Source organism: Dipteris shenzhenensis, chromosome 17 (assembly GCF_047967505.1).
Source record: "Dipteris shenzhenensis isolate YYH24624 ecotype China chromosome 17, Dip_SZ_1.0, whole genome shotgun sequence".
Classification (NCBI taxonomy): domain Eukaryota; kingdom Viridiplantae; phylum Streptophyta; class Polypodiopsida; order Gleicheniales; family Dipteridaceae; genus Dipteris; species Dipteris shenzhenensis.
In genome coordinates this window covers 11083417-11098026 of record NC_141612.1, presented here as the reverse complement: position 1 = coordinate 11098026, position 14610 = coordinate 11083417, and the positions used below count along the sequence as shown (strand labels likewise).

Here is a 14610-nt window from a genome sequence, read left to right as displayed (position 1 = left end):
CTCACTTATGGATTACATTGGCAACTGCCTAGAATATGCCAATAATTCTAACACCCCCTGCAGTGCCAATGTGATGATGTACAAGGAAGTGATCAATCACCAAAAGGAGATAAGTTCAGGGCACTGCGAAATGCCTTAAACTTCTCACGTGGAAGTGCTTTGGTGAAGATGTCTGTAACATTGTCATGTGTTGACACATAGATCATACTGATCTCCCTTGTATGCAACTTCTCTCTGACATAATGATAATGAACCTCCATGTGCTTCGTGCGAGCATGAAACACAGGATTCTTTGCCACTGCTATAACACTCTGAGTATCAGTGAGAATTGGAGAAGGACCCTCCAATAAGAGATAAAGATCAGCAAACAAACGACACAGCCAAACACATGCAACTGTCGCTATGAAAGCTGCCCTGTACTCAACTTCACATGAGGAAGTAGCCACAGTAGATTGTTTCTTGCTCAGCCAAGAAATGCAAGCTTTGCCAAAAAAGAAACAATTACCACTTGTGGACTACCTAGTTCATAGTCTCCAACCCAATCAGAGTCACTATAAGCATGCCTTTGCAAGTCACCCCCCCTGGGAAACATCAAGCCATAAGACTTTGTGCCTTGCAAGTAATGAAAGATGTGTTTTACAGCCTGCCAATGTGTTGTCTTTGGGCTGTGCATATACCTACTCACTTGAAATACTACATACTGACTATCGGTCCGTGTATTGCACAAATAAATGAGGCATCTAACAGCTTGGCTGTAAAGTGTGGCATCCAATGATTCACCTGCATCATACATAGTAAGCTTCAGCCCTAGCTCCATGAGAGTGGCTATAGGTTTACAATCTTGCATGTTAAACCTATCCAAGAGCTTTTGCACATACTTGGATTGAGACATAACAATGCCACACTTGTCTTGTATGAACCCCAAATAGAAATTTAACATGCCCAAATTTGTCATGTCAAATTCAGCTTTCAATTCAGCTTTGAACTCTGCAATTATTTCCTCATTTGACCCTGTGAGCAGCATGTCATTTACATAAAGAATGATGACCAAAATATCCCCCCCATCCTTCTTGATGTAGAGGGTGCTTTTTATGGGACTATTGTGTAACCCCTTACTTGCCAGGAAGGCATCAATCTTGGCATACTATGCACGTGGGGCTTGTTTCAGCCCATATAAAGCTTTATTCAGCTTGCAAACTTTGCATTGCCCAAATGTTCAAAGCCAAGAGGTTGTTTGACATAAACCTCTTCCTGCAAGTCCCCATTAAGGAAAGCTGTTTTTATGTCCAACTGATGGACATTCCAAACAAAATTTGCAACCATGGCAATAACTGATATGATGGTGGTCATCCAGGATGTAGGAGTCAAAGTCTCGTCATAATCTATGCCTCTTTTCTGAGCATAGCTTGGCAACCAGCCATGCCTTGTACCTTTCAATAGACCCATCTGGCTTCCTTTTAACTTTGAAAACCCATTTGGTACCAATGGCATGTTTTCCTGGTGGTAAATCCACAACTTCCCAAGTCTGATTTTTCTCAATGGACTGCAATTCATTGTGCATGGCATTCATCCAGTGCACATTATCCTTGGCTTCTTCAAAAGTTTCAGGTTCTTCTTCATCAAGAAGAGCACCTACATAAGCTGACTCAACAAAAAGAGCCTCCCCTACGTGCCTTACTCTGCACTACGAGTCCTGCAAGGCAAAGGTGCCTCAAGTCTACTCTCCCTGAGAGTCTGTAGCAACCAATTCAGAGCTGTTTTGGCTGCATGTATCTCTTGAATCTCTTACCTAACAACATCATCCACTGCCTGGGGAGGAACAAAATCAGCATGTGGCTGAATCGGGGCATGTGGAGCAGGTGGAGGTTGCTGTAAATTCTGATTTTCAGCATGAGCCTCAGCTGGGGAACCAAAAGCAATAGGTAGCAACCCCTCAAAAACATCATTTGAAGAAGCTGGAATAGTGAATTCAGCATGTGTATGAGCTGAATTCTCTGAAAAAATGACATCTCACTCACAAAAATCTTGCGTGTGGCAAGATTGTAGAGACGATATACCCAACAAAGATACACTTTAGTGCCTTATCTAACAACTTATGTCGAAACTCCACAAACACGTGGGCATATGCAACACATCCAAAAACACGAAAGTGATCCACTAAAGGCTTCCTCCCATGCCAAGCCTCATAGGGACTGATTGTCTTCAAAGCCTTTGTGGGAGCCCGATTCAAAACATAATTGGCACACATGAGGCCTTCGAGCCAAAATCTGTGAGGCAACTTATTGCTAGTGAGCATGCATCTATCCATCTCCATAAGAGTTCTATTTTTCCGCTCAGCTTGCCATTTTGCTAAGGGGTAAGCATCACGGTAAGCTGATGTGTGATGCCTTTCTCCTTCAAAAATGCCTCAAATTCATGAGACATATACTCCCCCCCTCTGTCAGTGCAAAGTGTCTGCACCTTGAATCCTATCTCATTTTCAACCATGGCCACAAAGTGTTTGAAATGCATAAACACATCTGATTTTTTCTTCAAGCCATAGACCCAAGTATAATTTGTGTGGTCATCTATAAATGTGACATAATACAGATAACCACCAAAAGCAGGTGTCCTCATGGGACCGCAGACATCACTATGTATGAGCTGTAATTTGGGAGTGGCTCGTACTGCACCATCCTTTTTAAAGAAAAATCTATGCATCTTACCAAGAATGCATCCCTCATAGGCTGAGGAGGTGACTCCAAAGGAGGCAATGCATTAACCGTAGCATGCTTCTGAAGTGTCATCAAGCTGCCATAGCTCATGTGCCCATATCTGGCATGCCATAACTCCGCATTCTGCATAGCAGCAATTGGAGTGCTTACTGCAAGTGCAAGATCGAATCTTTTCTCATAAATATCAACCTGAAAAAGACCCCGATATAAAGTGCTCTCATAAATATCAAGCTGAAAAAGACCCCGATATAAAGTGCCAAACAACATCAAAGCATAATCATTCTCTTTGTCTCGGACTGCACACTTAGCATCATCAAAGATAACATGAAATCCTCCTCGATTGACAAAGGACACTCAAAGTAAATTCTTCTTTATACCTGGCACATAAAGAACATCAGTAATTCTGAAATATGTGCCATCCATGGAGGTAAGTATGATGTCACCCACTCCACACACTGAATAAGAAGAATTGTTTGTACGTCACCTTCTTTTTATCGGGTGGTGCATGCAGAGATACAAAAAGACTCTTCCTTGAAGTGATTTGCTTGGATGCACCACTATCAAAATACCATGTGTTCAGTGTCTCATTGACACTGAAAGAGCATGCATCCTTCGAAGGGTCATAGCTGCAAGTCAGGAAAGCATATGAGTCATCCTCAAGAGTGGCTGTAGTATCTAGACCAGCCACTGAAAAATCTGAAATGCAAGACAAAAAGGCATAATCCTCTTCCGCAAAGTTGGCTGTAACATCCCCTCCTTCATGTGCATTCAGGAGCTAATGCATCTGAGACAGCCAAACCCGAATCCTCTTTGGCTGTCTCCATCACCTTCCTCTTTGGCTTCTCTGCATCACCTTTAGCCTTATGAGAGGGTTGTCCGGAATCAGCTTTATGTTGATGTGTGGGCTGATTTCCATGTTGCTTTTGCTGCCCTTTTCCCTTTGGGCCTGAACTTTGAAAGCATGGCATGCTCGCCAGCCCGTGTGGCCATGTTCTTTCTTGTTTGCTCTTCCTGCAACAAGAGTCCTACCAACTCGTGAAAAGAAAGAGGATTGCTACCCCACCTCAATGACAATTCAACGAGGTATGAAAACCGAGATAGGACTCAGGAAGAGAATTCAAAGTGGTGGTAATCATCTCTGAATCAAGATTGATCTCATCTATATTATGCAATTGTTCCCTCAAATCTTGAAGCTTGGTGAGGTGAGCATTCATGGAATCACCCTCATCCATATGTGTATGAGATAGCTCTCTCTTCAGGACTGAGACTCGCGCATCATTTCTGGCTCCAAACATGCTCTCTAAAATATCCCAAGCTGCCTTCATGGTCTTGCAAGACCGAATGTGAGGAATGATAAACCTCTTCACAGAAAGGGAGATGACTGAACGAGCTTGTGCATCACGTGAATCCCACCTTTTCTGTTCCAGTGTGGGAGCCACCAAAGCAGCAGTTCTTGCTCCTACCACTTGTCTTGCACCTTGACCTCTATCCCTACCTCCACCTGTAGGAGTGACAAGTGTAGCCACAGTTTATGGCCTTGTCTCATCTCCGTTAACATAATCCCATAGATGTCTGCCAACTAAGATGTTGCGAACCATAAAGCTCCACAATGAGTACTTGGTCCATCCAACGTATCCTCCTGTGTGAGGACACCAAAGACCTCATTAGGATTGTTCTGAGCCATATCTGCCAAACAACTCAAAAAATGCAGCAAACCATACAAGTGAAATCCCTTCCTAGGATGTAAAATGCACAACCAAAGTTTGCAAAAATCTGCCCAAAATGACAATTTGCTGTCACAGCCTATCAAATGCTTAAAATGCACCAAAATGCTCTGCAAATGCCCAAAATCTGCAAAATATGTCTGCAAAAAATGGCAAATGTCTGCAATGTAACTCAAACTAAGTCCAAAACTGCTTGAAAAGCTCCCAAATTATCTGTCCATTGCCAAATTGCATCCAAAATGCAAAAGCTCCAAATTCCTGCAAGAAAATGCAACTGAAAGGGGGCAAATTGACCAAAAGCCCCAAATGTTGCCAAAATTGCACTTTGCCTGCAAAAGTCCCATATTTTTGGACAAACTGCAATTTGCTTGCAATGTCTGACCAAACATTGCACAAAAGCACTCCAAAAAATGCAATGTGTCTACAAAAGACTTAGAAGCCCCAAATTCTCTACAAGTAGAATAACCTGCAAAGGAAGATGTCTGCAAAGTGATCCTGCAAGAAGACCCTGCAAGGAAAACTTGCATAATGTACGAATGCCAAAGAAGAGACCAGGCACTTGCAAATTGTACAGATATCCGTACTGTGTACGGACTGCTGCAAGGACACTGTACGGAACAGACGGGAGTACGTCAGTACGGATGCAGGGCGTGTAAGGATGTGCGTCAGAATGTCCGACAATACGGTGTTATACAGATGGGTACAATACGGATGGCGACTAGTTTGTACGAACATCGTATAGTGTACGACGCAGTTGGAATGGCGACTGTACGGACGAAGTACGGCGCTGGCGGAATGCAACGTGTACGACAACTTAGGGATGCAGCTTGTACGACGTACGGACTCCACGTGCAGTTAGCTTGTACGGCGTACGGACTCCACACATGGTACAGACGAGGACAGTAGGCTTGTATGGACAGTCAACGCTCGAGCAAAAATCGTACGGGCTGTACGGCCGACGGGTGTGTAGGCTGTACGATGAGTTGCAGGTGTGCGGACGAAATCCGTACGAACGAGCTATTGTGCAGGAAGCGTACGGACGAACAGCAGCAACAGGAGCACAAGCAGCGGGCACCACGTCAGGAGGCAGGAGCTTGACAAGGCTTTGATACCAAATGTTGAAAGTGGGAGCAAGAAGCAAGCAAAAGAGCAGAGAGCAAAACGTAGAAGCTTGAATAGATAAGATTGCAAGACTACAAAAGAGGAGGTGGTTTTGTCTAAGTGACAAAACCACACTAACCCACTAACTGTGGTTAGGGGGGGAAACGGGAAAGTGCCCCTAACTCACTTATGGATTACATTGGCAACTGCCTAGAATATACCAATAATTCTAACAGGGAATTGTGTGCAATTATGCCTTAGCAGAGACTAAAGCCATGCTGAAGCAAAAAGGGCAAAGGACTACTAAACTGATAAGCTAGAAGCTTAGCTGAAGCATGAGTGCTCAAGCCTGGGCCTTGAAAGCTCTGGGACTGAGCTGGGTTGAAGCAAGCACCAATTGAAATTTGGAACTTAAGGGCCGAGGATGAAAAGCTTAAGCTAATTGAAGGCTGAGAGCTCAGACTGAAGAGCACAATGGTCACGTGTCACATGAAACTGACTGAAGGGTTAGAACATTTCAAGAGGGCTGAACTAAATAATTAACATCTTTGCCAGGAAAGCTTGAAATGAAGCAGCATGCTGTTTGGAAGGCTGACGCCTTCATCACTTGACGACTTGAGGCAGATAGAGGACATTGATGAGGCATTGTTGCACATGGAATATGAAATGGATTCCCATGTTTGCAAGATTATTGAAAAGATGAAACATGCTCCCATTTGAATAATTAGGTCATAACCCATAAAAGACTTGAGATCAACATTTAAAAAAATACACGGATGAGATTTAATAAACTTGAGAAATTCCATATTGAGTTTGCTTGCGTAGATGTTTCATTAAATGTATACAGTGCAAAAAAGCCCAAAAGCCAGTACAACTTTTTTGCAAGCTCTTATAGAAACCAAGAGTATTAAACGATACAATGTTCTGGATCTTTATTGCAGAGAATTGAAAAAACACGCGTTCTTGGCTGTGAAACTCATTTAACAAGATGCTTAAATGACCAGCAAGTACTTCTGTGCCATCACTTCTATCTTGACAGTTGAACATCGCTTTTTGAGAGAGTGATGTTACTATTCAGCCTTAGAAATTTTTAGTGATTGTTTGATAAGAACATTCTTCTCATATGTCAGTGGTCAAGACATGTACACAAACATCCATCCAAACAGCATTGTAAAGCAATGTTCAGATAAATGTAGATACTTCAAAGTTCTCTCAATAGTCCTTCCCAAATAGCATATAATACCTGTCCATAAACAGTGGCCTTGTGTGGGATTACACGAGCGTGTGGCCCCAACAAAAAATCATGGGCATGTTGAAGTGTAGGTATAAGACCTTCCCCTAACAGCGTTGAATCTAAAATTTCTGTCACCTGATAAATTGGACAACCACTTTAAACAGCTCTCTCTCTCTCTCTCTCTCTCTCTCTCTCTCTCTCTCTCTCTCTCCGCCCCCAACCAATGGGCTCTCTCCGCCCCCAACGAATGGGTTGATCGCATCTTCTTTCTTAACTATCATTTAAAGGTTCAAGGCTTTTGTTTTTTCCGGGTGTGTCCTCTTTGAAAGTCTCTTAAATGAGGGAGTTGCAGCTACCTCCCCGGTGCTGTCCCAAGTCCCTCCTCCCTCCCTCCCTGCTACCCCTGCTCCCCCCCCCCCTGCTGCCTCTCCCCTCCCTCCCTCCCCCGCTGCCCCTGCCACTGCACCCCTCACTTCTTTCCTAGCTGCCCCTAGCTCCCCCCCCTCCCTCCCTCACTTCCTTTGCCCCTCCATGATGCATCATGTGTTGATGGCCACGAACTGTTCATTCGTTTACTCTTCATGGAAAAAGGTTTGTGGGGGGGTGTGTCTAGTTAGGAAAAGAAGCCTGCCAATAACTAGGGAAGAGCTCTAGGGATGGAGTTTTTCCATCATGTTGACATCACAAAAACTGCTGTACAAAATTGGAATATGCTGGAAGCTTTGTTCAGATCGAGAGTTGAAAATTCAAAAAAATGTTGAAGGATAGTGGAGTTGAGCACTACAGATACTGGAGAACCAGCATATATCACTGAGGAAAAGAGAGAGCTGAGATGGAGGTAAAAGGATCTCAACAGTTTGTGGATACTGTCGTCGAGATGGTCATGATGAAAAGAATTGCTACAAGTGAGCTTTTGATAACAAGAACAAAGAAGGACGAGATGCCAGCAGCAGTTCAAAGGCATGCATTATTGGAGAAGATCAAGGAGATCAATTTGCAAGTATGGTTTGAGAGGAACATATGGTGATTGACATCGATGCAAACTGTGCTTTTTGAGTTCTTGGAGTTCCGTCAGTTTTGGTTTGTTTTAATGTATCGACAGTTTTTGGGTTGATGTTCTTAGTTTTCCTTCTCCTACTCAATTCAAGGGGGGGTGTTAGCATTAGGATGAACTTTCATAGGAGTTGAAGGGGTGATAAAGAGTAGTGGACACATGGTCATCTCCCATGCAACCAACTACATGGTGGTTTAAGGGCTAAAGAGCCCTTGATCATTCTGGTGGTCGCCTTTCTTCACGAGCAGTTCGTGATCTTTCTGGTACCATGAGAATCCGCTCTCTTGCCCTCTCGCAACCTCCTGGGTGCTCAGCAACACTTCAGACGATTGGTGCTTGTTGCTGGTAGGAGACGACCTCTAGAGTCAGCTTGGAGGTCAGCTTGGAGGGGCCGCCTAGCTCTCTGATATGCAGTGTTAGATGCAAAAGCAGCTCTGCGTCGAGGAGATTTTTGTGTGGAGCTATCATCTCTGAAGTACATGCTATGTGTGTCGCAGCTAATCTTTGCTTCGGCCTGTGTGACATATATCGACTGTGGGTCGATATTTATCATTTTATGCAGTTTGGAGCCTTTGTGGCTCCATAGGTCTTATCAGTAAACCTCCACAACAGGGATGCGTGGAGGTTAGTAGTCTTTTGGCAATATAGTGAGATTGCAGTGTCCTTTTTTGTTTTTCTCTCAGCTCTCTTTATATGTGCTTCAGTTTGAAGTTGTGAACTAGTTTTGTGTGTCTTGAATACCAACATAGAGGGTCCAATCAACAGGATATCATCCACACATGGAATAAGAATCAGCAAGTCAGGATCACATTTGCATACATAGAGAGTGCTCTCTATAGGGTTGTTTTGAAAACCAAGGCTAATCAGATGTGTATGAATCTTGGCATACCATGCCCGGGGTGCTTGCTTCAAACCATATAATGCTTTGTACAAACACGATACCTTGTTTTTAGACCCTCTGCCTTCAAAACCAAGAGGCTGAGAGACAGACCTCAACTTGCAAATCTCCGTGAAGGAAAGCGGTTTTTTATGTCAAGCTAATGCCAACGATGATGGGCTGCTATGGGAATGAAGCACCTCATGGTCATAATGCGTGACGTGGGTGCAAAAGTTTCCTCAAAGTCAATACCCTGCTGCTAGCAGTCAACACTATCATCGGCCTTCCTTTTGAGTTTGTAAACCCACCTAGCGTCTATGGCACGTTTGCCTTTAGGCAAGTCACACAACTCCCAATTGCCATTCTAATGTATTGAATCCAACTTGGATTTCAAAGCCATCATCAAATCCTTGCTCTCAAAACCGTCTTTGTGACACACTGGCTCTTCATTGCATGCTGTAGCAATCATGCACTGTCCACACTAAGTGTCCCTGCATGTGATGAAAGGCGGCCCTCATGCAGAGAGGCAAAGGCTCAGCTTGTTTGCTGTCCTTTAAGGTATCTAACAGCCATCTAGGGACTGTTCTCTTCTGTCTTATGACAGCCCTCTCTTCAGTCACTGCAACAAAGGTGAAATTTACTTGGGGAATTCCTAGTATAGGCAACTTCTAAATGGCTTGTAAATAAATAGTACTTTAAGTAGGAGAAGCCTAAAGTTGCCACGTGGCATCCTAGGTTGGCTATCCCATAAGCTTAGGTGTACGTTTCCCTGGCCTATACCTATAAAAGGGGCCCTAGGGTGTACTTGGCACTCATCTTTCACATCTATTCAAGAAATGCAAACTATCACACATTCATTACTAGCTGAGCCATGTGAGCACTCTCAAGCCCTATAAGGTGGAGGAAGCAAAACCTTCAAACAGGCCTAGCCCCAAGGATGATTCAAAGGACAAGAAGACAAAGTGGTTAAACAGTTATCTCAGGCCATCATTGAGGATAGGAAGAAGAAAAATCTCTACCATCTTTGTGGTTAAAAATGGACCCCAAAACGTAGAAGTGTGTGCAAGGCAAAGGCAGGAGCTAAACTGAGCATGATCATTGAGATTCAGGATGACCCCCTTCCAAAGGACCCTGCAACATAGCCGGAGTTCCATGAGTGTGAAGTTGAAGACCAGGTGGATTTGGGGTCTACTCATGGATCCAAAAGGGAACCTTCCTTCCCATTTGACCCTGGTAAGTCCTCTCCAAGTGACACCATGGTTAATGGTGACTGCCAATCTACGCATCCAAGGAGACCCCAGCAATGGAGGATTGAGGTTATTGATGATGGCATGGATGTTAGCAGAAATTCAGATGGGAAATCATGCGTGGATGACAATAACCTATTTGGGATACCCAATCTGAGCTGTACAGCACCTTTCCTGAGGCATTCATGGGAGCTCAAAGTGCCCAAACACTCAGACTAAAAGGGGCAATTAATGAGAGACCTATCCATATCTCGGTGGTGTTGGAATATGAAGCCAAACTGAGTCAAAAATGTGTGTTCTAGGTGGTCTAGGTGGTGTTTTATAGTCTGGTGAGTCCTAGACGTGCCACATGTCATATTGGGAGATATCCCATAGACATTGTGACTTTCTAGAGTCTAGTGTCACACTATATAGTGTTGTACTTGTCTATTGTCTAAAATATCGGTCAACATCAAGCTATCTACATGTGAGTATGTTGGTTATCATTGCCTAGCACTTGTTCTTTCATTTTCTTTCCATTTTTCCTTTCCATTATGATTTCCATATTTCCATATTTCCATTTAGCTTGGCATTCTCCTACCGTCATGTCTCTTCATATGGTAGCAGAGCTCAAGGAAGGAGAGAAGAGGGCAGCCTTCCAAGGAGGAGGACGGAGAGTAGCTTCATTGGCCTCCCTCACCTCAACCTCTTGGAAGGGAAAGGGAAAGAGAGAGCAAGGCTAGGAACATGGCTCAGATACCATATGAAGAGACATGGCAGTACGATAATGCCAAGCTAACTAGGAACGGAATGGAAATATGGAAAGGCGAAATGGAAAGAAAATGAAAGAACAAGTACTAGGCAATGATAACCAACATACTCACATGTAGATAGCTTGATGTTGACTGATATGTAGCTGAGTGTTTGGTTGTCATTGAGTCTAAAGGTCCTCTGCCTTGGATAGTCCTCCTCAAAAGATGTATTGGTTTTCCTATTTTGGTGTGTGGCTTCCTAACATGTCCTGTTATGAAGCCAAGGGGGGATGTATTGTGGGAGCCATGTATTGGCATTGATAGGTCTATTTGTTTATCAGGCCTGGCTTGAGAGTTCCAAGATGTTGGTGCATTGGTCTCCTAGACCTCTGAGCATCCATGCATGATGAGCCTCTGAGCCATGCTAGATGAGCTTTCTATGTTATGCTCACTAGCCTCTGAGCCATGCTCACTTGCCTCTGAGATTGTGTGGGAGCCATGTCTAATTCTAGATCTGCATGCACAGGTTTGATGACCGTCATTGTCTATCCCATAGACATTGTGACTTTCTAGAGTCTAGTGTCACACTATATAGTGTTGTACTTGTCTATTGTCTAAAATCAGTCAACATCAAGCTATCTACATGTGAGTATGTTGGTTATCATTGCCTAGCACTTGTTCTTTCATTTTCTTTCCATTTTGCCTTTCCATTATGCTTTCCATATTTCCATTCCATTCCTAGTTAGCTTGGCATTCTCCTACCGCCATGTCTCTTCAGGTGGATAGTGGGAGCACCCACAATTTCATAAACTCCAAGTCTGTCCAAGCAGTCAGGTTGCATTCTACAGAGATCAATCATGGCTTGCAAGTACAAGTGGCTAATGTGGAGCATACTATCAGTAGGTACTGCTGTCAGGCCACCCAAATAGAGCTGTCACCAGATTTTACCTTTCAAGGGGACTTATTTGCTTTGGATATTGGGCCTATAGACATTGTTTTAGGCTGTGAATGGCTGAGCGCACTTGGTGAGATTACCATGGAGTTCAACCACATGTATATGATATTCTTCCACAAAGGTAAGGAGATATTTTTGAAGGGCTATGGTGCACCTAAGTTGGCTGTCATTTCTTCCAGGAAGTTGGCAGGAGTCCTTAAGAATGTTTGTCAAGTTTATACCCTCCTACTCTCAAGTCTGAGGACACAAAGGAGGTCTTGGTTGAGGAACAAGAGATGAAAGAGCTGTTACAGCAATATTCAGATGTGTTTGCTGATCTACCCCATCATCTCCCACCTCAAAGAGATATTGACCACTCCATCACTCTTGAACCTGGTTCCAAACCAGTAAACAAACCCCCCTGAAGGTTGTCAAGAGTGGAGAGGGAGGAGGTGGCTAGGCAGGTGAAGGAGCTACTGGATAGAGATTGTATTACTCACAGCCAGTCCCCCTTTGCCTCACCTGTCCTTTTAGTGAAGAAAAAAGATGGATCCTACAGGATGTGTTCTTCACCAAAAATAGACCTCAGGTCAGATATCATCAGATTTGGATGAGGGGGCAGGATGAGCCTAAGATAGCCTTCAGAACTGAAAGGGGATTGTATCAGTTTAGGGTGATGGCATTTGGACTCGCCAATGCCCTAGCTACTTTTCAGGCCCTCATGAACAAAATTTTGCAGCCTTACCTATATAAGTTTGCCTTGTTATTCTTTGAGGATATTCTCATCTACAGCAAGTCAAAGGAAGACCATGTGAACCCACCAGCTCTATGCCAAGCTAAGCAAGTGTACCTTCATGGCAAATAAGGTGGAATATTTGGGTCACATTGTGGGAGAAGGGGCAATGGTTGGATAAAGTCTTTGTTTGATGGGACTTATGGATATCAGAGATAACTAGGTCCTCTTGGACTTGCAATGAAAATGTAGTGATACTTTCAGGATCTCTGTCCACTGCCTAAAATGTCATCATGCTCATAGCGACTGCTTTGTCACATCCGAGCCAACCAGGCACCTACTACCAATGAATTGCCAAATTTTGGCAGCAGATTGGTTGGATGTTCTCTCATATATCAACAACTAGCATATAGGAAGATTCTGTTTGGTGGTTTCAAAGGATAAAGAAATGAGCACTTTGTGCAATGCATCAGCAATCAGTCCAGGAAATCGGAGGGTTAGGAATGGCAAAGTTTTTTAAGTGAATGACCAGAAATTTGTTTCTGAGAAATCTCTCACATAGCTAGAAGTTACTGTTTAAAGAAGCTTATGTAACATATTCTGTTGTTTCTTTGCAAATAAACGCTCTTTTTATTACAATCTGTTCTAGAGCTTTATAAGGTCTCTTTTATTCTTTATATATTGTGACATCTTGTACTCGAGACAGTCAAGCATAAGCAAAGAGAGGCCAATAAATAATAGCAATTCACTACATTCTCCAACCCTAGTCACATTCTAGTCTAGCTCTTATTAAGAGACCTGGATGCCTCTCTCTGCTCATCTGGAAATTGGAAAGCAAGCCTTACATTGTTCTAAGATGTCAACTATGTGAATAGAGAGAAGCCTACAGTCCCCAGACCGAAGTATCGAACTTTCTTTTGAGTCTTTCATATAAAACTTTCAACCACTGAACAAGATGAAAGCATGTCAGAATCGTAGGATGCCAGTGCTAGGGTTTGCAAGCTGAAAATTAGTGATGTATCTTTTCAGCATAATTGATCTGCAATCCACTATTATCATATGAGAGCCAGTGTAAAAAATCTAAGTCCAGATCTCAACTACCAATGATGAAATTAATTACAAAAAAAATGTTCAAATACTAATAAAGCACCAATTTTAAAGGTCTCGCATGGAGGAGGGAAAAACCTACACAAGCTTACTAAAGAATAAACCCATGGGGCCTGCCCTTTTTCAATTCCAATTACCAGCTTTAGGGTGCTCTGACCTTGCAGAGTCAAGGTTTATCAATCAGATTGAGATCAAGGGAACAACCTTTTTGTGCATTTATATTTCCAGGTTGCACCCATCAAGCAGATACTTATATTAAAGACAAGATTTCTATAATGAAGAATGTCAAGTTACCAGAAGGTCAGCAGGATGAGGCATGTCAATGCCCACTACCATCTCATCGGACCTCTTGTGGAGAAGATGTACGAAAGAAGAAAGCCTGTTTGACTGTAAAACCTTGCGAGACAATCGAACCATTGGCAGAAATGCCTCACATGCTACCACAGGTTTATCATACCCATTGATCCTCAGAGGCAGACCAGATTCTTGCATAGCTCTTACTGCCATCATGGACAACAAACCTGTTCCTGCACTGCTTACACAACAGATTATCATAAGCATTCAAGCTTTAAAATCAAGATCAATGCAACTGCACCAATGAAGAGTGAGGTTAACACAGCACATAGTTTCGGCAGGTTGCGCTTTGGAAACCCAAGTGACTAGGAAATCGCGTTAAAATGAGCCTTTAACAAGAAATAACGTAAATGTCAACGTTCGTTCTTGTTGCTTGAATTTTGAATGATATACATCTAACTGCCTTCTTGTGCTCAAACTGGTTGAACATTAGTTTAATTGTCACCCAGCCTTTGATTCCCTCGAGAACCCACCCCCAAGCACAAGGATAACCAAGCAATAAGACTTAGCATGCGATACGAGCTGACCTGTCCCATATCACAATCAGCCTTCCACAGTTAGGCATTGGCATCACTACCATTACCTACCTCAATAGTTTCCAAAATGATCCATCGTCAACCCTTTGCATTAATAGCCTAGTCATCCATCCACTGCTGTTAGCTCGGTAGTGATGTAAGTTATTCCTTCCTTAGGTCTTTATGTCCTCAAAGAAAACCGTCTTTGAAAACCTTCAATGATTCAGTCACACTCTCCCAGTTCCATTTCGTTTCAAACCTATCTCTACAACACATCCTTAAGTC

General features: G+C 43.2%; 1 protein-coding gene across 4 annotated transcripts in view; it reads right to left on the bottom strand.

The window, feature by feature from the left end:
* The window catches only part of PRMT7 (protein arginine methyltransferase 7), a 67725-nt gene that overhangs the window by 41989 nt on the left and 11126 nt on the right, over positions 1-14610 (bottom strand). For 3 of the 4 annotated variants that reach the window (XM_087388295.1, XM_087388298.1, XM_087388296.1), the window contains exons 2-3: positions 13751-13988; positions 6783-6908 (exon numbers count right to left, since the gene is read on the bottom strand). In XM_087388295.1, coding sequence (XP_087244421.1) covers positions 6783-6908; positions 13751-13988 — 364 coding nt within the window. The remainder of the gene's footprint in view (positions 1-6782; positions 6909-13750; positions 13989-14610) is intronic. The other variant, XM_087388297.1, reaches the window with a different exon arrangement.